A 24532-nucleotide genomic window follows, 5' to 3' on the forward strand; every position below is an offset into this window, starting at 1 on the left:
GGGGAGCTTCAGTCCCCAAATGTACTCAGTAACAGCTGCTGACAAGACAATAGCAAGAGAGAAATAATCCCTGACCTGATAGGACAAATGGGTAATTACATGAGGAGTGGTAAGTGCTGTGGGGGCAGGGCCGGAAGAGACACTCCCCTTGGCATAGAAGGGGGAAAAAAAAAGAGCTTTTCCATGATGTTCACTGCTGTAAGGTGCATGACATTTTTTTCCAGATAAAAGACATGTTGAGGTGCCTTTTTTCCAAGGTCACCTTTGGCTTGCCACCAGCCAAACCAACCCAATCCACATCTTTACAGTGCTTGTCATGGAACAGACAGTTGTCTCTAAGTTTTCATTACTCCAGGCTCATGAATGCCCAACTAGGAACTGAGTGTCTTCCCTTTAGAGGGCACGTGTGCTTGAAAATTTAAATCTACAAATCAAGCCATTTTTAGCATATGTTTAAGTTAGAGTTTGAATCTGACCGAACCCAAGCAGGACCCAGAATCCATATGGCCCGTTCCTGCAGAGCAAACAACTTTTTGAGTTCAACAGCTGGTTTGTTCAAACAAGTTAATCAGTCCCCTTGACTTATTTAGAACATACTTTAAATATTTAGTTTCTCAGATCAAAGTGTTTCTGCTGGAGTGCAGTTCATTTTTATATCAGCATGATAAACTGTAACAATGGATTTATATTGTGGACATTTTAATTTTTAGGAATGTATTTCATGGTTCATGGTTCTGTTTTTCTGTTGTTTTTTTTTTTTTTTCTTTTTAAAGACTGGGTGTTCGTTGGGCTGTTTGCAGCGAAACAGTGTCACTGCATGGTCAGGAAGCACCACTGCAGCAGTCGTCTGATTGCTGGTATGAATATTTGGGTTGACATATTTATTTCCTCACCTTCTCTTCACAAACTCATTATTCTATAGCACAGAACTCTGAGCTGGTTGGAGATTATTTTTCAAGTAATTCTGTTAATCAACATCATTGGCTGTTAGTTTTTTAATAACCTAGTATATTGAGATTATGTAATAAATGCAAACTCATTCAAGAGCAGGACAAGTCAACAACAGTAACTTGAGCCTAGTCATTTTAGCCAAACTGGGTGTATATTGTTACAGCACCAAGATGTTTGAAAAATCTTGCTATTTTCATTAAACGAGGCGGGTAGGAAGAAGGGGAAATGCAGTAAGAGTGGTTAATAATGGAAATGTTTTCTTTTGGTTTTTCACCAGTTTTATCTTTTAGAGACTCAAAAAAGTGTCAAAGAACATCGCACCAGGCCTACAGCGATTTCCAGTGACAGCAAACAGCCATAGTCACTAGATAAACTTTAATACAAAAAAAAAAAAATTACTACATTGCTTGAGATCCTAAATTTAACACAAATCACTGGACTTGACGCTAAATGCCAATGAAGAGAGAGAAGAGTAAAAGGTGTCTTGTTTAATGATGAGAACCAGAAGACAAATCATTTTTGGCCACATGGAAATACATAAGTGCACCAATTCCCCAAAATAAAGGGCCTCCCTCTCTGCAGAATTGTACCAGATAATACACACCACACGACTGCATGTTGGAAGACAAAAATTATTTGAAAGCTATTTGGTGAGGGGAGAGATGAAAGTGTGGAAAATTTTAATTTGGATTTTCAAAACCATAAAACAATTAAGCCCAAAGGAAGGGTTTTCAACTCTTTTGAATGGAGGTAATTTTCATTTGACCAAAATTTAGTACATGGATGAGTCAACTAGCAGAAGGTAAAGGAAGGAAGGAGGAGACAGAGGAGCTTAGTTACAGAAATCTACCACATAAGGCTTGGCCCTTCATCTGCTCATTCGAGCAAAGACCCTCAACTTCACAGCTTCTAGTTAAGTTGTCCATTCTTCTACTTGTCCATTCCTCTATTTATCAATTTATTTGTGAATTTAAAAGTACTTACAATAACCATCCAGTAGACTTACTGCGTATCTATCTTGGGCCAAGGATATAAGAATCATATTCTACTTGGTGAGAAAGATCTCTAAACATACAAATGTATACAACATAGGTGCTACGCTAGAAGTATATACAAAACACCCAGGAGAAACCTTTTGCTTTTTCCTAAAATAGAAGAAATGGACTGAAGAAGAATAAGTACCATGGAGGAATGGAGGGGCATGAAGATTTGTTAATAACAAATAAATGTGATATATGATATTATTGTAACCAAACTTATAACCAGTTTACTATTACTCAGAAGGACCAAACATTCAACCAGGAAAAAGTGTTTCTTTATCTAACACAGATAATGAATACTGGTAGCTTTTTCTCCATAGCATTTTTATTTTTTTCCTTCCACTCTTCACAATTGGTAAATATAGATTTATTTACATATATGTGTTTAATACGTCTCCCCTACTGCACTGTGATATCCATGAAGGTAGGAACCATGTCTACTGTCTTCAGAACTGTAAGCCTAGTGTCTGACACACAAACTAGAACATAATAGGAACTTAACTATCTAAGACGAGATTAAGTGAAGAGGCCTGAACAGTATGGAAAACACTGGGGGAAATGCTCTCAAAGATGGCAGCACAGTTATTTTGGTAGAAGGTGGGTGGAGAACCTAGATGCACCGCCTGAAGCTCTGAGTGAGAGAGAAGAGGAAGGAGCTAATGGGTATCTCTAGGAAAGAGGAAGAAGCTGTGACCAAGAGCAGTGGCACTCACTTGGCGCCAAAATACAGTCAATTTGTCCTCATGGGTGGGGCTTCCTTTGCACTCACCTTTTATTCCTGGAAGACCTGGTGGCCCTGGATCTCCCATCATGCCTCTTGGCCCAGGATCCCCTGTTTCTCCTGGAGGCCCTGTCAGCCCAGGCACCCCTTGATTACCTGAGGACGAGAGGGAGGTTCTGCAGACACCCAGATGATATATGAGTTACCTTAACGGGGGAAGGTCATCTGTGTTCTTAACAGGTGAGTAACTGGGAAAACTGTCTTATCACTTTTATCCCCTAGACCTCCCAACCCTAAAAAGAAAAATACACTTAACCTCAGATGGAGCAAATACATTTTGGGGTGATTAAAGTCGCCAATTACAATTTTAAATGTTCACTATATACTGAATCGGCAGGAGGAGGAGCCATAAAAGTGTTGTGTGTGTTATATTTGCTGTAAGTCTAAAAGAAAAAAGAAAACCAGCATCCGAATGGCAGGGGGATTAAGGAGGGATGGAAAGGAGTTTTTATCTGTCAGCCCCTCACTTTGTGGCTGGCACCTTGCTAGGTTCTTAACAGGTGTTGTCTTGGTTTACTTCCAGACCAACCCGGTGGTACTGCACTAGCTCTGACCCACAGGTGAGGGATGGGTAGGTCTGAGTGACTTGTCCAAAGTCACAGGTCTGGGAAGAGGCAGAGTCACTTCTGAAATTGGGTTCAAGGGAAGGTTGGCTCTTTCTGATACACCAGAAGGTAGATGAGTGCCCTGGAAGCTTCCAGGCTCCTTTCAAGATACCTGGACACCCTGGTGGTCCGGAGGAGCCAGGTAATCCTGGCCTTCCAGGTGGTCCTCTGAGCCCTTGAACACCAGGCAAGCCCTGCTCTCCAGGTGCTCCAACTTGTCCTAAAGAAAGAAAGATCCAACGTCTGAGTAATTGTGGATTGGTTTCTGAGGTGGTAAATCTATAAAACCTCCAACTTCAGCCCTTGCCATTCTTTTCTATTAGTACTTGTCTACATTTACAAGGTTTCTGTTGAAAAGATAATAGCAAGGAAAAGTTGAAAACAAAAAATTTATATCCTACCACCTTAATACAATTTTTCATGGCAGGAATGCCTGGGTGGTGAAGCTGGTTAAGCATCCAACTCTTAGGTTTCAGCTCAGGTCATGATCTCAGGCCTGTGGGGTGAAGCCCCACATGGGACTCTGGGCTCAGTGCAGAGTCTGCTTAAGACTCCCTCTCTCTCTCTCCCTCTGCCCCTCCCCCCGCTCTCTCTTTCAAATAAACAAATCTCTAAAAAAAATTCAATTTTTATGTGTATAACAATGTTCAAATAAGACCCACAATTTTATATTCTAGTTTTTAAAAATTAAAACTGTATTATAAGTAATTTTCCAAATTTGCTATTATTTTTCTAATTATTGTTTTTGTTTGTTTTCTTTTTTTTAAGTAGGTGCCATGCCCAACATGGAGCCCAACACGGGGCTTGAACTCACGACCATGAGAGCAAGACCTGAGCTGAGATCAAGAGTCAGACACTCAACTGACTGAGCCACCCAGGCACCCCTCTAATTATCATTTTTAGATTACCAGCTGATAGCTTATTGAGTTAATCTTAACCAAATTAATCTAATTTTCTCTTACAATTGGCCATTCAAGTTATTTCTCTTTGCTATTATGCATAACGTTCTTATATATTTTAATCCATTTTTCTCATATTATGGTATTTCCTCAGGAAAAATTCCTAGGAGTAGAATTTCTAGGGAACAGAGTATAATATTTGGATTCTTTTTTGTGCATTTTAAAATGCTGAAGTATTTTAACGTAAATCACAGACATCATGGAACTCCATCCTTAAATACTTCAGGAGGTATGCCTGAAAAAACCATTTTCCTACATGGCCCAAATAACATCATCACAGCCAAGAAAATTAAGGCCAATCGTTAATATCATCTAGTCTTCATTCTATACTTGAGTTCTCCCAACGGTGCCCTTAATATCCTTCATAGCTGGTTTGTCCACACTGGGTCTCATTCCAGAGCCACACATCACATCTGGTAGCTACGTCTCTTAAATTAAAGAAAAAAAAAAAATCTACTACCGTCTCTTTTTCAAGACAGAGACTTAAAGAGAACAGTTCAGCTGCTGTTTAGTTTAGTCTTTCAGAGTAGACCATTCTGTTCTCGACAGAGGTTGTCAAAAGGTTGCGTAAGTGCTGCCCCAACTCACATCACCACTCGTAACTGGCTACAGCCCTGAGATGGCAACTCTAAGAGCATGCCCTGAGCTCACTGAGGACTTATTAGTTTGTTGGCTTGTTTTCTTGCTAATTCAGTCAGAATAAAATAATATTTCAGACTTCCTCTAGTTACATGTCTTTGATTACAAGAGAAGATGACTATTTCCCCATGTTTGTTTACAATGTTTCACTTTAATACTGTACAGATTTACACGATAACCCAAAAGTCTGTGCTGAAATTAGCCGGTTGAATCTGCAAATAAAATATGTGTCTCTGTATTTACAACCCCGTGGATGGGGGCACAGTCATTATTTATTAGAACACACATGAAACAAGCCTGTGTTAGTATATACCTGTTCCCTGATCGAATTTAAGATCTATGAGCCTCACTGTGTGTTATTTTATTTACCCTAAAAACATTCCCGCAGCAAAGGCAAGCCAGTGTTCTTCTCCTCTACAAATGAAAAGACTGAGGCTTGCCTCCCCAGTCGTATCCAAATTAAGAAGAGAACTTCTGAGTTCATCTGTGCCATATTTTCTCGCTGAATTGGAAGGGGGGGGGGGTAGCAACCCAGCATAATCATTTAAAATCCCCTGAGACAGGTAGCAGCTCTATGTCTTATGCCTTCTCATTGGGCTCATTCAAATTCAATCAATGCAGCTTTTCCCAGTCAATGGAAATCGTGTATTTAGGTAAACTCTGTGCTGGTGAATAACATATGATGGAATTTAGAAGTTTTAAGCTAAAGCTATGGCACATGAGAAAGGGAACAGTTTAAATGGTGATAACCACAGGACACCAGGGAAATCACGCTAAGGCAAATTCTCTTGAAAAAGTTAGCCTAAGTGGAAAATGACTTAGATTTATAATTTCTCACTTAAAATATTAGGTAATCTCAAAAGCCTCCATTTTGGACTAGTTGCAGCTTATAAAATCTTAGTGTCTTAATGATTTACATAAAACTACCAGTAAAGGTGGAATTTTCAGTTCACAAACTGCTTTCAAGGAATCTTACTTGATCCTCAGAACAATCCTATAATTATGCATGGGGCCAGTTTACAGGTGAGGAAATTGAGAACAAAGATGGTAAGCAACTTGCCCAAGACCACACGGACAGTGAGACTTTGAACCAGTGATTTTCCTTCTTAAGGCTTCTTTCTCACTCTGGTACTTATTATGAACCCCTACAATGTTAACCTCAAAACTATTTTCCCCTCCAAATAGGGGAAAATTTTGGTTAAAATACTACTTTGGTTAAAATACTACATTACCTATTTCTATTTGACCATGTCAGAGCTAAAAGACCATTATGAAAGAGAATGAGAAAGTTCTTGCAAGTGTAATAGCTAGTTTTTCTGTTAGACTTCCATTTTAGCAAACTTATGGTATAAAAAACAAAAAGACAAAAATAAAAAAACTTCTGATCATACTTCTGCTCAGATATTCTTCCCACTGTATGTAACGAAACATGACTATTGCCAAAGAGAATTTTAAGATAATGCACAAAATAAGGGCGCCTGGGTGGCTCAGTCAGTTGGGTGGCTGACTCTTGATTTCAGCTCAGGTCATGATCTTAGGGTCATGACATCAAGCTTTGTGTCAGGCTCTGTGCCCAGTCGGGACTCTGCTTGAGATTCTCTCCTCTCCCTCTGCCCCTCCTCCTACTTGTCCTCTCTCTCAAATAAATAAAATGCACAAAACTATTAAAACAAGATATTTTATTTACAAGGGATCCATCTAAAGACAAACCTGTGTCTAACCTATCCACTACCAGCTGAATGAGGTCATGCATACATCCCTAAGCCATCATTTGTGACTGGTTTCTTTCCAGGCAATGAATACTCCTGTGCAGGTATCTTTATTCACTTGTCTGATCACTGGCGTGATATAAATTCTTAAAAATAAAATTACTAAGCTAAAAAGCATGTACCTTTCATCAATGGTGGGTCATGTACTGTAGCCAGCCAGGGCCTCGAGCAGAAGGCAAGAGCACAGTACATCCTAACCCATTCTGAGGGATAACATGTCACATGTCACTTGTCACTGATAAACAGAGGATAATTGCTTGAACAATTTAGAGTCATTGTTGGTGATGGAGGTTTTTTTTTTTTTTTGGTTTGGTTTTTAGTAAATTCCATATTCAGTAAATGAGATATTCCATGATACCTCAACAATGGCACTCCTCACTGGCATTCACATATGATTTTCTGAGTGGGGAAAAAAAGGGTTGGAATGATGACTTGAAGCTGTGGTCAGTGTGAGTGGTTATTGCTAATGTACCATTCATAATTCTAGAGATTGTGAAGTAGTCCAGCTTTTAATTGCTTGCAATAATCATGTTTGACCATGTCAAAATCTGGGCATGCCAAGGGGAATGGATTGTTAGGTCACCATCGGAGGTCATGGGAGCCATGGTGGAAATAGACTGAGAATCCCTGGTACAAAATCCTGATGTCCTTCTAGGCCAAGGATGCGGTGGAGATATGTATAAATAATCCTTCTGAGATGTGTGTAAACAGGGAAGAAAATATTGATATAATTATTGCCAGATAAGAGTAGAAAGTAATTGTTCTATTTTTCAAAGTAATTTATTCTTTTTTGTTTTTGTTCTGTTTTTAATTTTTTTTAATTATTTATTCATGAGAGACAGAGAGAGAGAGAGAAAGGCAGAGACACAGGCAGAGGGAGAAGCAGGCTCCTCTCAGGGAGACTGATGTGGGACTCGATCCCAGGACCCCGGGATCACGGCCTGAGCTGAAGGCAGATGCTCAACCACTGAACCACCCAGGCGTCCCATTTTGTTCTGTTTTGTTTTGTTTGTTTATTTGTTAAATAGGCTCCATATGCCAGTGTGGAGCCCAACACAAGGCCTGAACTCATGATCCTGAGATCAAGACCTGAGCTGAGACCAAGAGTCAGACGCTCAACTGACTGAGCCCCCCAGGTGCCCCTATCCTTTATTGTTTTAATAAGAAAAACATTCAGCTATACCTGGACATCCAGGGCTACCTGGTTCACCCTTTGGACCAGGTGGGCCGAACTGACTTGCAGGGTCACCTTTGCTTCCTGTAAGTGATAAAATGCATAATATATTATTTAAGATAACTTAATTTTATTTCTTAGAAGTGACTTAATAACAGTCATATTTGTCTTTATAGTTTATCTTCAAATATTCCAGAAGAATTTTTGGAAAAACAGGGTTTTTTTTCCCTACATAAGAACAAATGAAAACATAGAAGATGTGATTTAAATACACACACACACACACACACACACACACCATTTTTTTTTTTTTTTTTTTTTTTAGTTCGTAACAATCATCAACTATATCTTAATCGGTTTGAATTTTTTTTTTTGTTTGAATTTTTAAATTTCCTAAAATAGCTTTAAATTTAGGCATCTATTTAGGCAATTACTTGGCACTGAACATCTATATTCTTAGTGTTTTAGAAACAAAAAACAGAAATTTCCCCTGTTTTAGCTGCAGTAAGCACATTTCAAGCTCTCTGCAAGGGAGCTCAACCCGGTATCCTCTCAGTGTCAACTCAAAAATGAGAGCTTCCCCACTTGTAACTTCTGAAGAAGACATCTAGGTTATTCTTTCTGAAGGAGTAAATGTACACAGGTCATTTTTCTTATGGCAAATGTTGTATTATTTATGGAATGTCTCTCAAAATGCAAACCATGTTTCATTGGTGGTGAGGGAGGAGATTTTTAGTCATTCATTAATTACTTTTATATTTTGTTTCACTTTTTAAAAAGATTTTATTTTTAAGTAATCTCTACACCCAACATGAGGCTTAAACTTACAACCCTGAGATCGAGTGACATGCTCTCCTGACTGAGCCAGTCGGGTGGCCCTACTCCTTTATATTTTAAAGTTATTCATTGCATTTATATTAAAGTAAAATATCACTGTTCATCAAATCTGTGAATTCACAGATAGTGAAGTTAAAACTAAGGTTAAAAAGGTGAATCATATTTTAGTAGGTTTAAAGAAAGCTATTAACCCAATTGTATATAAGGACAGTAATAATGTTAAAGGTTTTATGTAAACATCATAATTTAAAATATCACCTGATTTTTGTTTGCTTGTTTGAATTAAGGGTTAATGAAACCTCTCTTTTTCTAAGAATATTTTTACCCACAGGTAACTGTGTTTCTATTTCCCTGGAAATCTGATTAAGGTAGAATGCCAGTTGTGTTATGAGGCAACATTGTTTTTGGCACAAGGTAAACCAAGATCTATGAAGCCAAATCTAACCTGTAGCTTTTTGTAAATAAATTTTTAATGAAACACAGCCACACCCCTGGTTCGCATTTTGTCTGGCTGCTTTCATGCACAGTTGAATAGTTTCAACAGAGACCACAGAGCTGAAAATACCTGTGATCTGGCCCCTCAAAAAAACACACTTGCTGACCCGTGGCTTATGGTAAAAATAACTCAACTGTAAATTATATGTGGCCCAGACATTCTTAAGTGAAATATTAACACCTGGTGGGAAATCATGGCTCCGGTCTTCTCTATGTCCTATGACTCTTGTCACTGGGACCCTAAAAGCCGTATCTATGGAGTCCTTAGAAGAGATATTAGCTTCCATGGTGCAGAAGGCTTCCAGACCAAGGTAGACACTGCCCACCAGTGTGGATCTGGTCTCCTTGTACCCGAGCTGTCACTTATGGAGAGGCAGTCACTACAAAGATTGCTGAGAGACCCCCCTGAGACCTTGTGTACAACAAGCATGCTATTCTCTATCTGGTACCCTTGGATCTGAATGCCAAATGTGGATAATTTGGGTCTTGAGTGTTTGACTATCAAGCAATCTAGCAGAGTCTAAAGAGAACCCCTTGGTTAGTATCCAAAATATGTAAAGAACTTATGAAACTCATATCCCCCAAAATGAATAATCCAATTAAAAATGGGCAAAGACACAGACATTTTTCCAAGGAAGACATCCAGATGGCCAACAGATACATGAAAGGAGGCTCAACATCACTCATCATCAGGGAAATGCAAATCAAAACCATCATGAGATACCATCTCATACCTGTCAGAATGGCTAAAATCAACAACACAAGAAACAACAGGTATCAGCAAGGATGTGGAGAAAGGGGAGCTCTCTTGCACTGCTGGTGGGAATGCAAACTGGTGCAGCCACTGTGGAAAACAGTATGGAGGTTCCTCAAGAAATTAAAGATAGAGCTACCCTACCATCTAGTGTATTTCATTTCCCCCCAAAATACAATACTAATTCAAAGGGATACATGCACTCCAATGTTTATAGCAGCATTACCTACAATAAACAAATTATGGAAACAGTCCAAGCATCCATCATTTAATGAATTGATAAAGAAGATGTGGGTGTACACACACACACACACACACACACACACACACACACACACACACACACTAGAATATTATTAGCCATAAAAAGGAATGAGATCTTGCCATTTGCATCAATATGAATGGAGTTAGAGGGTATTGCTCAGTGAAATAAATTAGAGAAAGACAAATACCACATGATTTCACTCATATGTGGGATCTAAGAAACAAAACAAATGAGCAAAGAGGAAAAAGGGAGAGAGAGAGGCAAACCAAGAAACAGACTCTTAACTATAGAGAATAAACTGATGGTTACCAGAGAGGTGGGGGTGGGGGGGAGGATGGAGGTGATAGGATTAAGGAGCACACTTGTGATGAGTGAGCACCGGGTGATGTGTGGAAGTGGAGTCCCTATATCGTACACTCGAAGCTAATATTACACTGTATCCTAACTAACTGGAATTTAAATAAAAACTTTTTTAAAAACTTAAAAAATAAAGATAAAAAGAACCCCTTGGATGTACAGTTTGTTTGATGTATTTTACTTTTCATGCTAAATGTGCGTGCTCACAATGTTCCAAACACTCAGGACTGTGAACTTGGTGGATGGCTGCTGTGTTTCCAAAGCATACCTTTAGGTCCTCTCATTCCATCAATTCCTGAAAGTCCAGGAGACCCTGGAGAACCTGGCTCACCCTGACAGTTTAACAAAACAAAAGACTTTAGTTTGGTTTCAAATACAAATGACATATGCATAACATGACCCAGTTATAATTTTCCATAACCAATTTCCATACATTTGCAGTGGTAAAGAAAATTAGAAGTGCATTGCAGACATACTACTCCATGTGTCTAGCTTTTAAAAGCTGCTACAACTCCAGTATTAGAGGTGCCAAAAGGTTCCATCCAATTCTCTATTCTTGATTACAAAACAGTAATTGTATCCCATAATTTGAGTTTTAAGTTTCAGATGAGCAAATTAATACCAAATAAAATATTGTTAGAAGACTTTTTTTTTTTACCAAAAATTTGAAAAATCTATTTGGTTCCAAAAGATGGGTAGCAAATTATATACATCTTTTAGAAGTTGTGATGTAGGCTTAAGACACATATTGTACCTCTTGGCTTCTCAAGGAGGTATTTTACTCATAGTTATGAAAACCAAAGGTATTTACAGCAAAATCTGTGATATCTGCAATCATACAGGAAGGCTTAGAAACCAGAATTTGGGGACACCTTGGTGGCTCAGTGGTTGAGCATCTGCCTTTGGCTCAGGGTGTGATCCCCGGGGTCCTGGATCGAATCCCACATTGGGCTCCCTGCGAGGAACCTGCCTATGTCTCTGCCTCTCTCTGTGTGTCTTTCATGAATAAATAAATAAATAAAATCTTAAAAAAAAAAAAAAAGAAACCAGAATTTGGGTTATTTTTCAGATGACTCTTCACTCTGATAAACCAGCAGTCATGAGGGAAGTTTCTGTGGAGCTGTCTAATCTAGGCTGGGAGGGGCAGGTGGTACGTGAAGTGAGTGACTCTCCCAACCACCAGTGGAAACAGGCATGACCACTTGCCAGAAATTATAGTTACATCATGGCTTTCCAGAAGGCTCCATTCTTCCCTTCCCTTCTAAAACCCAGTAAAAGGGCAATGATGTTTACAGATAGATTATAACTACTTATGGGCATCTGAAAGCAAAAAGGTTTTATCATTTTTTCCCTCCCCAACTGGCAGCCACTTACCTGGTCACCTGGAAATCCCGGAAAACCAATAATCCCTCTCAGCCCAGGTGAGCCTGGGGGGCCTGGGGGGCCAGGAAGCCCTGGCTGCCCGGTTCTCCCGGGCTCCCCTCTGTGAAATCCAGGTGCTCCGAATCTTCCAGGCTCTCCTCTCCTCCCCGGCATCCCTGGATTGCCTTTATCACCTAATGGGGTTGGAAGTGTTACAAACCTCTCCAAGGAAATCCTGGGCTGGGCAGTAGCGAGGCTGAGGGTTTGGGTCCTATATTTAGGAGATGAAGCCGAAGGTTTGAGGAATCCTAGTTCCTGCCCTAAGCCATATTGTGATGGTTTGGGGCCTCAGTGGGAAAGAAGCATCCAGGATGAGACTCAGGAAGGCATGAAGAGACTCTATGATAGACGAGCATGTGGGGTTGTTTGCTTTGTTACACACTCATTTTACAAATGAAGAACTTACCCAGGGCAGTTAAAAAACATTCGCTCCCCTAAACACTAATGAAAGAGAGAGCCAAGATAAGAGCCCTGGCCTCACACACACTAAAACTGAACTTCGGGGGATAGAGAATACATATGTGGTGATCAAAATCCTCGCCACACACCATTTCTGGGGAGCAGGAGCCCAGGCATCGGGGTGCTTGTTACAAAGGCAGAGTTGGGCCTACCCCAGACCAGTCGATCCAGAATCTGCATTTTTACAAGAGCCCTAGGGATTCATGTGCACATCAAAGATTGAGAAGCACTGCTCAAAATGACCTGGACAATCGTCACTGTGTTACTCGTTTTAATACCAGTCACCACAAATGGGGGTACTTTAAAGCTGGAACTGGTATTAGATGTCTAATCTTAGGATTGATCCAGGTTTGGAAGATCCAAATCTATACATGCGTATGAACTTTAAATTCTGACATGGAAAAGCAAAAGAAAAATGCAGCATGAGGTTAATCTGTGTATATTTGTGTCTTAAAAAAAAAAAAAAAGTGGCCTTCCCTAATCTTAGCATTATTAGGAAAGCTGCCTCATGCATGCTTGTTTGGATCATCTATAAAGGTCAACTCATTTGATATGGTTAAAAAAAAGTGAGCATTTACCTTCTTCTCCTGGGAATCCATCATCTCCTGGAGGTCCAGGTTCCCCGGTTTTCCCTTTTTGGGAAAAGACCGCCATCTCTCCTTCATCTCCTGGGGGTCCTCTCGCTCCTTCAGATATGAATTATGCAAGAGAAGGACAAACAGAAGCACCATACACGTGATTCTTCTGTGACCACACTTCATGTCCAGTTTCCAAATCCTCATTTTGCTCACTAAGCCTTATTTATGTTTACAGCTTGCACAGTATCAGCACAGTATCAGCACAGTATCAATGGATTTCCTAAAGGAAGGGCTGAGCCTTTTTTATGTTCCCTTCCCAACATGTCCAGCAAAAGGGTCTGGGGTACAGGGAGTGACTGGTGAATGCTTGCTAAATTCAGCCAAGTGGGTCTCAGGGTCTTGGGTGAAAAAAGGTAGGCTTGAAAAGTTCCAGATCTAAAATCATGGCTCTTCATCCAGTAAGATGTAAACTGCCCGTCTCACATGTCCCAGTTCCCTGTCTTTCCCTTCCTAGCTACCTTCTATTATTTTCCTTCTGTTACAAGAACACCTATTTCAACTTGCATCTCCACATCGAGAATTCTGGAAGGTAGGAAGACTAGACGATATTTCCATCTGATCTTCATAAACTGTCCCGACGTAGAAGTGTGCTCCAGTGGGCTCATACCAGTGTGGTGAGAGCCAATTATTAACAACCCAAGAATTTCGTAAGCCAGTTGTTAAAGGGCTGGCAGCTTTAAATCAGCCATGGTGGGAGTATTTACACCAGCGGAGCAAACACCAATCAGGGCATATTTTTAAAAAAGAAGTTTTTTTTTTTAAAGAGTTTATTTATTTATTCATGAGAGACACACACAGAGAGAGAGAGAGAGAGAGAGAGAGAAGAGGCTGAGACACAGGCAGAGGGAGAAGCAGGCTCCAGGCAGGGAGCCCGATGTGGGACTCGATCCCGGGTCTCCAGGATCAGGCCCTGGGCCAAAGGTAGGCGCTAAATGGCCGAGGCACCCAGGGATCCCCAAAAAAGAAGTTTTTATATAAATTCTGGTTAGTAAACAATACAGCATGGTATCAGTTTCTTAAATCTGTTTTATTTTTGGAAATCATAATAGCATAGCATACGTCACTTAATCTAAGCTAGCTAAGAGTTTAGACACTGATTCCTTGATTATACATAAAAAAATTGATAGGCTAGTAAAACAAAAAAAAAATCACAGTAGAATCAATCAAGAAATAAAAGTAATTTAAATTATATTGCAGGCTATTTACCCAAAGGGCTTTAAGGACAAAAACACTTGTTTCTCAAACTGTCAAGCATTCATTCCTCACACTGGAAATGAGATGTTACCTTCATTCTCTGCAGCCTCCTGGCCAAGGGGTAAAAGTAAATACATAACAGGGATGAGCATAGAACATTTAAACCAGTGGTCCTGAAATTTTGATTTTTTAATAGTAATGAAAACTCTTTCTTTAAAAGCTTTATTATTTACTTTAGAAAGAAGTGAGAGAACAGGAGAGGGTAGAGAGAGAAGGAGAGAGAACCTCAGGCAGACCCTCTCCATCCCACCACCAGCTGCGCATAGAGCTGAACATGAGGCTCTATGTCACGACCTTGAGATCATGACCTGAGCCCAAATCACGCTTAACCGACTGAGCCACCCAGGTGCCCTGAAAACTCCTTCCTTACATGACGCTTAGGAGACACATAACTCATGGCTCAGATGATAATGAGCTTATTCTAGTTCAGGTGTCGGCAAATTAAAGCCTGAGAGTCAAATCCCACCTGTGGCCGGTTTATGTATAACCTGTAAGCTACGCTTTTTACACATTTCCTTTGTTAGGGGGAAAGCTCAAAACAAGCAAAATATTTTGTGACGTGTGAAAATTAAATGAAGTTCAAATTTTAGTGTCTGTAAAGAAAATCTGATTGGAATGTAAATCACATTAGTGTGTTTCCATGTTGTCTCTGGCTCCTTCCACACTCCAAATGCTGAGCTGAGTGGCTTCAACAGGGACCACAGGGCTTGCAATATGTACTATCTGGCACTTTCCAAAAAAAAAAAAAAAAATTTTTTTTAAAAAGGAAGAAAAGAAGGGAGAGAGAGGAAGAAAGAAAGAAAGAAAGAAAGAAAGAAAGAAAGAAAGAAAGAAAGAAAGAAAGAAAGAAAGAAAGAAAGGAAGGAAGGAAGGAAGGAAGGAAGGAAGGAAGGAAGAAAGAAAAAGAGAAGGAAAAGAAAAAAGAAGAGATTAGAGAAAAGAAAAGAAATTGAACCAGGGTTTAGGTGCTCAGAGCCCTGCCTTCACCCCCTTCCCAACCAGTGAGAAAGTTCTTTCAAACCCAATAGCTTATTTTTTTCTATTAATAGAGCAATTCATTTATCAGTTATATGCAATCAGATTGAGAGGTAAGGAAAATGAATTTGGTTTAAAATTCTAAAGCAGACACCAGCAATCCAAAAGGAAGAGGAATCCAAACTGTAGGACAGTCCCATTTATTTTTCAAAGACCACGTTTATACGTTCTGATCAAATAGCACAACCACCTATATGGCCTCATCGCACCATCAGCTGCATTTACCTTTGGCACCTTTCACCCCTTGGTCTCCGAAGAAGCCAGGCCGACCATCCTCTCCTGGTTCCCCCTTGCTGCCAGGGCGTCCCTCTGGGCCAGGCTTTCCTCTCTCCCCTGGAAAACCGGGGAAGCCAGGCAGCCCCTGGGGTCCTGATGAAATGAGAACATGAACTTTTAGAAAAACATTTCATTTTATTTTTTGAAGATTTTATTTATTTATTTATGACAGAGAGAGAGAGAGAGAGAGAGAGAGAGAGAGGCGGAGACACAGGCAGAGGGAGAAGAAACAGATTCCCTGCAGGAAGTCTGATGTGGGACTCAATCCCAGGACCCCAAGATCACACCCTGAGCTAAAGGCAGGTGCTCAACCACTGAGCCACCCAGGTGTCCCTAGAAAGACATTTTAAAAGCCAGCATACTTCCTAACTCTGGGTTCCTTGTCATCGGCTGGGGCTGCGCCCTCCCATGGACCTCAGCTTCTGCACTGAAGGTGGACAACCGCTGTCAGCCCCGCTGCATGTAATGGCTGTACTCGCCTACTCAGGTTTCCACCCCCTAGGGCTGACGTGGAAGCCTTTATGTTTCTGAGTCCTGATCTCCTAATGCTTCAAGAGATCAGAAGCCAGGGACGTGGGGCTCATCCAAAGTGGAAGTACACTAGCCCTGACCCAAGACTTCACCGGCTCTACCCAGTGTGTTGAGCAGAAGTGTTCATGGGTTCTGTGGACTCAACACCCCACCACCTTTTCCCATTTACCTACACCAAAAACATTCTGCCCTGGAAATGACAATATAGAGGATAAGAAGAAAGGAGATGTCACTAAGGGATGGACAGTATCAGGCTGATATAACAGTAAATTCAATAGTAGGAGCATATGCAATAGCCTTCACTTGGCAGTGGATTTCAAGCTTACCAAATAGGGGTGAAATAATAGAAAAGCACTACCCACCCTTCGGGCCTGGAAGACCAGGCAGCCCATCATCCCCTAAGGGGCCTGGGACTCCTGGGAATCCTAGGGGTCCCTCTGCCCCTGGCCGTCCAGGGACTCCAGGGAGGCCTTTCATTCCAGCTGGACCCGGAGGCCCCACATCCCCTCGCTGTCCTTTCCAACCTGGGGCACCTGCGACAAACCACAGTGACAACATACGATAAATGGCCTCACACGCGCGGACAGGTAGAAAAAGTTCACGATCGCTTAAATTGTGTATCTGTGCCCACGAAGCAACATCCATCAGCTAAAACCATAGTGGCAACTCTCCCTCAGGCTCAGAACCTATTTTTCTGGCTGCTATAAATGGAAAGGGAGATTACTTGAGTGAATATTTCCCGATGGAGAGATACACGAGTGCTATAAAGAGCATTTAAAAAATGGAAAATGGAGAAGGGTGAGGGGCAAAAACATCATTTTGTATTCACTCTTGAAACTAGTAGAAGAAAGCTTTCCAGGTGTTTCCTGAAGTTCTGGCCAAGCGAACTTGGTCAGGTTGTTCACCGGAGAGAACTGCAGAAATCACAGCCACATCATCTAGTTTTTATTGGTGCTAGAAATAAAGCTGTAGTGGCAGGGTCTGCCCCAGTCTCATTATGATCCATTCAGAGGGCACTTTCCTGCCATTTGGATAAATGCAATAGGATTTATTTAAATAACAGGTGACAAACCAAATGGTGACATGGAGATCCTACGGCAATAGCCCTCTGGCACCCTGTGTGGAGATGTACCTCTTCCTGGGTCTCTCGAGCCTCTGTGTGTCTCGTGTCTTGCTGCATGTGCCAAAAATACAAGTGTCCTGGCCACTCTGTACCTGACTTCTCAAGGTCACAACCTTGGCAGCTGATACAGCTCCTCCCCCAGCATAAAGCATAAAGAGCGAGCTGTCCTGCAGGTGGCTCTAAAGCAGCAGTTCCCCAGGCTGGGTGCCCCTCTCAGATACTGCTCCCCACTGCGTGGAATGCAACATCCATCGAGCCCATGTCTGTGCCCCATGAGGTGAGGGGGACAAGGGGAAATGACACAAAGCACCAGGAAGCTCATGCTACTTGTCATTCTGTGGAGTAAAGTCCTGTGTCTCTGCCCCAGGAGTCTCAGTCCTGCTGGTGGGTAAGAGCAGCAGGCGAGCCTGCTCCTTCCTAAGTGGGGTCAGGTCCCAGACTCTTCCCAGGGCTTGATGTGTGCTGGCACTTACCTGGACTCCCCGGGGCCCCAGGGAGCCCCGGTTGCCCTGGTATCCCTGGAGCGCCTCTTTTGCAGGAATGGCCAGGTGGACCCGGGATACCTTGAAACCCAGCACTTCCCTCTCTGCCTCTGGGACCTTTGAGACCTGGGGATCCAGGCTTGCCGGCTGGCCCTGAAATGACACAATGCACCTGTGACTCCCAGGGCCTGAAACACTAGAGTCAGCCTGCCACAAACAGTGTATGCATTATCAGTACCAGCAACCGACGTTTGATCCTGGCTCAGGGCTCAAATGAGTAAAGTCTTCCTTTTTTCTTTAAAGATTTTTATTTATTTATTTATTTAAGAGAGAGAGAGAGAGAGAGAGAGAGAGATTGAGCATAGGCAGGGGAAGGGGCAGAGGAAGAGGGAGAAGCAGGATCCCAGCTGAGCAGGAAGCCCAATGTGGGGGCTCGATCCCAGGACCCTGGGTTCATGACCTGAGCCAAAGGCAGCCACTTAACTGACTGAGCGATCCAAGAGCCCCTCTCAAAGGATTTTCTTAATCCAGATGGCATTAAGCTCCAAATGAATGGGAAAACCATGCATTAGTAATAGAGTTATTTGATAAAGTTACACAGACAATAAAGAAGTTGCTTAGGCAAATGTAAAAACCAGGCAGTTCTTCTTGATTTTAATTAACCTCTGACATCGTGGTAGATGGGCTTTACACCAAATCTCCACAATGCTTACACATCCAGTTTGCACTGAATGGATGTGCTTTTGGTAAGCTGCTTCATCACTTGAACTCTTAAATTTCTATTTATTGGAAAAGCAGTGTCATAATTTTCAGGAAAAGAAAAAATCAATCCCCCACCTCCCCATACCCTAAACTAAAAATCTATTTTACTGTTCCACGTTTTCATTGTACTTCTGCTCGTACGTTTACATTTTTAAAGTAGTAACCACAGCACACCATCGTTGGATTATTTCACATTGCACGTTAATCTGCAAAGGTTTTCAATTTTGTTGTAATCTTTATAAAGGTGATTTTAGTTGCTAATCGCTGAATGGCACTCCTTGGAGTGTGTGTGTGTGTGTGTGTGTGTGTGTGTGTGACTTTATTCCATTTTGTTCCTCTCTTATGGATGATACAGGATTATTTCATATTAATCCTCCTGTTCTACTGAACACTTCCCTTACATACATTGTCACAAGGGAGACAGTAGGATTCCTAAATCAAAATTATTTTCATTGACTCACATAATGTATTATCTCGCTTCTTTCCAACCAACTGGGATTTTGTACAGAGTAAGCTCACTCCCTGTGACACAGAACAGTGGCTTAGCCCCCTGCCCTCCGTTTGCCCTGTAGTATGATACTATTGTGGCTACCTAATACATACTGGCTCATCCCCTGTTAGAAAAGAACCAGAACAGTGTTTGTAAAAGTCTGGTCTGGGATCCACTCTTGGTCACCATCACCCGAGGGGCTGACGTTCAGACTGGACTGCTAGGAGCCACCCAGTTCTGATGTAATGAATCAAAATTCCTAAGACCAAGGCCCAGAGGATGATGATGATTTTTTTTTTTTAGAGATTTTATTTATTCACGACACACACACACACACACACACACACACACACATACACACATACACACACAGAGAGAGAGAGAGAGAGAGAGAGAGAGAGAGAGAGGCAGAGACATAGGCAGAGAGAGAGAAGCAGGCTCCTCCCAGGGAGCCCAATGCAGAACCCGATTCCAGGACCCCAGGATCATGACCTGAGCTGGAGGCAGGCGAGCCACCCAGGTGCACCGAGGATGATGATTTTAAGGACCCTGACCCAAGATTATTTTTAAGTACATGAAAGACTTCTGCTGCAGATCCTGAAGAATCCTAGTGATTCTGGAAACAAATGGAAGCCTGGGCCAGGATGATCTCCCCATCTTTCTCGCCCGCTACCCCTGCTGGAATGAAAATCCCTCCATCCTATCACCTGTCCAAGTAACACAGCTTGTGTGCTAGGGCCCAGCCCTGATGATGTTCACATCATCGCACACTGCTCTACGCCCCCCACCCCATCCCAGAACTGCCCTGCTCTTACAGACTGTCCTCCCTCAATGTGGCATTGCCAGTGGGCAGGTGACCCCGGTCCCGGGTCCTGGGGCATTTAGAGCACAAACATGCCATCCTGAGTCTAAAGCAGGCGGATACCCAGTAGCTGCTGAACCAAACTGAATTGACTGAGCCATGGATTTGAAAGCAATCGGTAAAATGCAAAGGCAACGCTGAGGATGCAGGTTACTTGAAATGTGACCAGTGCTCACTTATGAGGGAAGAAGATGTTTAGAGGGCAGATTCTGCATTCTACATTTCTAAGGCTAGATAGTCTAAATACTCTTCAATATTTAGCTGTGTTCCAGGGCTGAGCCAGCTTTGGGGACCACAGGGACAGCGCAGCCCCTCATACCTGCAAACCCTGGACGTCCTGAATCACCTCTGTGTCCTTTGGACCCTGGCACTCCGGAAGGACCTCTCTTTCCTGGGGGGCCTGGGAGGCCATAGGCAATGTCTCCCATCATTCCTTTCTGACCATTTGCTCCACGAGAACCAGGAAAGCCTGGCGGCCCAAGAAGGGAGGACCCCTTTTCACCTTCAAAACCCGGATCTCCCATGTCACCACGAAAACCTGTTGAAACAAATTGATTAAACTGTTAAATGTACACATAGAGAACCAATACAAATGTAAGACTACTACTTTGATAAAAGCACCTTTTTTAAAAATACAGGGGTATTAACTAAAATTAAGAATAACCTAATAGGCAACGTTGCTTTGCCACCTTGTGTAGGAAAATACATTGTGATTTTGTATTTCCTAGAAGCCAGTGTTTCCCTAATTGCTTTCATCCACTGGTAGTCTGTCTGGACTGAACAGTTTCTACCAAACAATAGGCCAATAATAGCCTGTAACTCATGCTTCAGGTGGAAGGAGCCCCGAGAACTTACAAAATTATCAGAACCTAAAAGTTATCAAAACATAGGTAAGAGCTTAATGTTTCAGGAAAAGACACCTCACTCCATTACATAGGGATCCCTGGACCACCTGCTTACTAAGGTCATCGAGTTTTGGAGTTATATACACATTCTCAAATGAAGAACACTGATTTACCAGGTGGACCGGGTATCTCTGACATTCCTGGTTTGCCACGCTGACCTTTTGGCCCATCCAAGCACCTCAACCCTGGAGCGCCTTGAGGACCTGGAAATCCCTTTGGTCCTAAACAATGACAACAAAACACAGACTCCATAAAACACAAATCAAATGAGAACAAAATAAGGTGGATCAAAAAGAATCTGTGCTGTCTTTTTCAGAGTATTTCTACTTTATGTAACTGTTGCCTCGCCTGGTTTACATAATCAATCTGTGAATCATGTGCTCCACACAATCATGTGTTTCAAAGACAGCAATTGTGTTAATGTACTTTCTCAGAAGCCATTCTGTAAAGGATTCTCCCTAAAAGCCTTTGAGACGTGTACCACCACTCGGATGAATCTTTTGGTGCCTTCCCATGCTCTGTCTCAACACAAATATTTGAACACAGCCCCTCCTTGTAGAAGGGGGGGAAGGCATGCAGCTTGTGGCCTGCTGAGAAAGCCCCGGGTTAAAGACCAAAATCTATTTCCCTACACCTTACTGTATTTGCCCTCAAATGAAGTATAGGCAAGAAGCACCTGCAAAAGGAATCAAGATTTCTTTCTTTCTTTCTTTCTTTTTTTTTTTTTTTTTAACTTTCTGTGATTTTCTACTGGAAGTTCTCTGAGTTAAAATAGCTTTAAAGGAGGTACAACTGCCAACGTAAAGTCTGAGTGTTCATGTCCCTTGAGGCTCAGAAAGCAGAATAGAGTAAAACTTACAATCAGTACAGCAAATTATCATTTTTCACTCTTGGGACATGGGAAAAGAAAGAAGGTACAGTTTTAAAATTCTCAAAAGGTAGATATTCCTACTGATGTGTAATCAAATCAAGGCAAATTTTGTTGCACAGAGATATATAGAAACAAAAACCCAAAAAACTTCTCCACCTAGGGTATGCCCAAACCAGTAAACTTGAGCCCCAATGTGACTTACCACAAATGTTGTTTTCCCACAGTCCCTCAAAACCTGATGATAATTTTAGAAGTATCCTCACTAGCTGCCAGATTAACTATTGGTTCATCATCTTACCAGTTTTATTTACTCTGGGGAATATATAAAACAGCAATTTCCCATTGATCCTACCTGGAGGTCCATCAAAACCTGGGGGCCCCGGCCTCCCAGGGTAGGTGACGTTACAAGAAATTGTATCACCTGGAATGAAAAAACAACAAAACTGGCATTCATTCAACCAGTAGCCTCACATAATATGAATTTCAATGAAAACTCAATAAAGATGTTTTCTTCATAGAGTATATGTGGAATTTTAGGGGAAAAGAAGAATCCCAAGTACTGTGAGACGATTTGAACTGCCTTTATTATGATTTTCTAAAAAAAATATGTCCTGAAAGCTGAGCTTCAACTGTCAGACTGCTATAGACACAAGGGGAATAAGAAGAATTCCAAGAAGTATTAGTTTTAATAACCTAAAAAAAATAACGTATTGACAGGCCCAATGATATTCAATACAATGGAGTCAGAAGACCTGGTTAAGTCATGAAGGAGGAGCGATATTGAACAGTTAGCTCAGAGGACTGGACACCTGGTTTGGGTGTGGGAGGCTGCAGGGATGAGGACACTCGATGATCTGTTAATGCCAGATGCCACTTCCTGAGGGCCTGCCATGGGTCTGGGGCTTCACGTGTATTGTCGCTTGGTTTTTCTAATGACTCTGCAGTGTGGTCAATGTCATCCCCCATTTTCACTGGTGAAGACAGGAAGACTCCAAAAACCTGTGCCTCTCAGTTCCCTCCTCCCCTTTAAAAGGGAATGTTTCTCTTTTATAACAGAACGAATGGATTACAATGTCATCAAAAACATATCAACTGAATAAAAAATAATGTTAGATTTTGATGGGTCCAGAACCATAATCTTAAACCTTAGTGAGGACCAGATTATTGATTATTGCTATGTGGTCAAAGCAGGAACCAAAGATACTATCTCATTTTAACACCTCACAATTCATAATGTAGCCCGAGGCGTAGGCACATATTATAAAAGGAAAAAAAAAATCTTGAATAAATCTTTCTCCAGCCCTTTCAAAGTTTTCAGCTCAAACTCAAAGCAAGTCACTTTATTTGTTTAAATTCAGATAACTGTCAAATATATTTGAAATCCCTTCTCTTTTTTTTCCTTCTAGAATGCTTACAAATGGATTTTCAAGGACAATCATGTGTTTTTCAAATGAAATACTAGCGTTTTTATTAAGATACACCACACTGTCTCAAAAGACTGTAAACAAATAGATATTTTGAATATGTATGTAAATTTAATACGGACTGCAGGAGTTGGTACTGAGAAATGAATGGAAGGCAATTTTGGTATGCCAGACAAATAAACAGCAACAAAGACATTTTAGTATTTTAAGAATTTGTTTTAAATATTGATTGTGCTGTAATGCTTTTATTTGTTTGACAACATTCAAGGTCTGAAGAGCAGCTAGAAGGAATTTTATTGAACGGTTCTGCTGTAGCTATGATAGCTTTGCCTAGAAGAGAGGATCACTTTAGCTTCCATGCTTTCCCTTGTCATTCTGTAACACAAAACATTCAAAATTACCTTTCTGGCCCTTCAAGCCCCCGAAGCCCCTCTCGCCAGGGCGGCCTGGAGCTCCTGGTTGTCCTCTCTCTCCTGGTGGACCAGGAAATCCCAGACCTGGTTGTCCCCTGGGTCCTGTTCTGCCTGGGGGCCCCGGTGGTCCAGGAGACCCTTTAGCACCTGGGGCTGCATCCTCATGACCCCCCTGGGAATGGGTGCATCATGAGTCAGTTACAATCATTACAAGTTCATGAGTTCAAAGCAGTCATTGTCATAAGCTATAGAAACACATGGAAAAACCTTATAATTCCAGTAGACAGTTACTCAATAGCAAACCTAATTTTAAATGATTAATTCAGATTCTTGTTCATATTCTAACTAAATATTTACAAACATATATATGCTATGGGGGGGGTTAGGCCTCAAATAGAGAAAGCCATGTGTGTGTTATGTGTTGAATACGGAATTAAGAAATCTTACATGAGAACATCTCTCTAATATCAAAATAATAAAATACAGAAATATGTAAATTGAGAGAGGTAGGAGGCTTACAAATTAAACAAATAGGCTCGGATGTATTTGATATTGTTGCCCTTCTTGTTGTTATTCTTATGAGAAGATACAGGGATAGACTCAATCCCCTCCACATCTTCTCCTGCTTAAGATTTTGACCTTTGGTTAACTGTCTAGTTTGGTTCGTCTGGCAACTTCATACAAACTGGATGTCGAGTACATAACAAGGCAACATTGTTTATGGTAAAACCAATCCCTGGCTGCAAACCATGCATCTGGTCCGGAAAGCTAGGAAGATATTTACGGAGCCCTTGTTGGGGGGGGGTCTCTCGAGTGGTGGTCGACCCTTTCTTGCTTGCCACTTCCCCTATGTACCTCTTCACCCGAGGAACAGACCAACAGTCATTATCAGGACCCGTGTTCTATCCTCCGCCCTACAGAGTTAACTGAACAGGCCTGAGGTCACTGGGGGCTTTGTA

At 41.5% G+C, this 24532-nt stretch overlaps 1 protein-coding gene across 1 annotated transcript in view; it reads right to left on the reverse strand.

Annotated features, from left to right (window-relative positions):
• COL4A4 (collagen type IV alpha 4 chain) overlaps nucleotides 1-24532 on the reverse strand; it is a 104290-nt gene that overhangs the window by 23244 nt on the left and 56514 nt on the right. The window contains 13 exon segments of the mRNA NM_001031818.1: nucleotides 2761-2868; nucleotides 3490-3597; nucleotides 7928-8002; nucleotides 10895-10958; nucleotides 12001-12182; nucleotides 13086-13193; nucleotides 15660-15803; nucleotides 16604-16774; nucleotides 17838-17999; nucleotides 20280-20498; nucleotides 20979-21086; nucleotides 22089-22157; nucleotides 23562-23745. Coding sequence (NP_001026988.1) covers nucleotides 2761-2868; nucleotides 3490-3597; nucleotides 7928-8002; nucleotides 10895-10958; nucleotides 12001-12182; nucleotides 13086-13193; nucleotides 15660-15803; nucleotides 16604-16774; nucleotides 17838-17999; nucleotides 20280-20498; nucleotides 20979-21086; nucleotides 22089-22157; nucleotides 23562-23745 — 1702 coding nt within the window.

Source organism: Canis lupus, chromosome 25, assembly GCF_011100685.1.
Source record: "Canis lupus familiaris isolate Mischka breed German Shepherd chromosome 25, alternate assembly UU_Cfam_GSD_1.0, whole genome shotgun sequence".
Classification (NCBI taxonomy): Eukaryota; Metazoa; Chordata; class Mammalia; order Carnivora; family Canidae; genus Canis; species Canis lupus.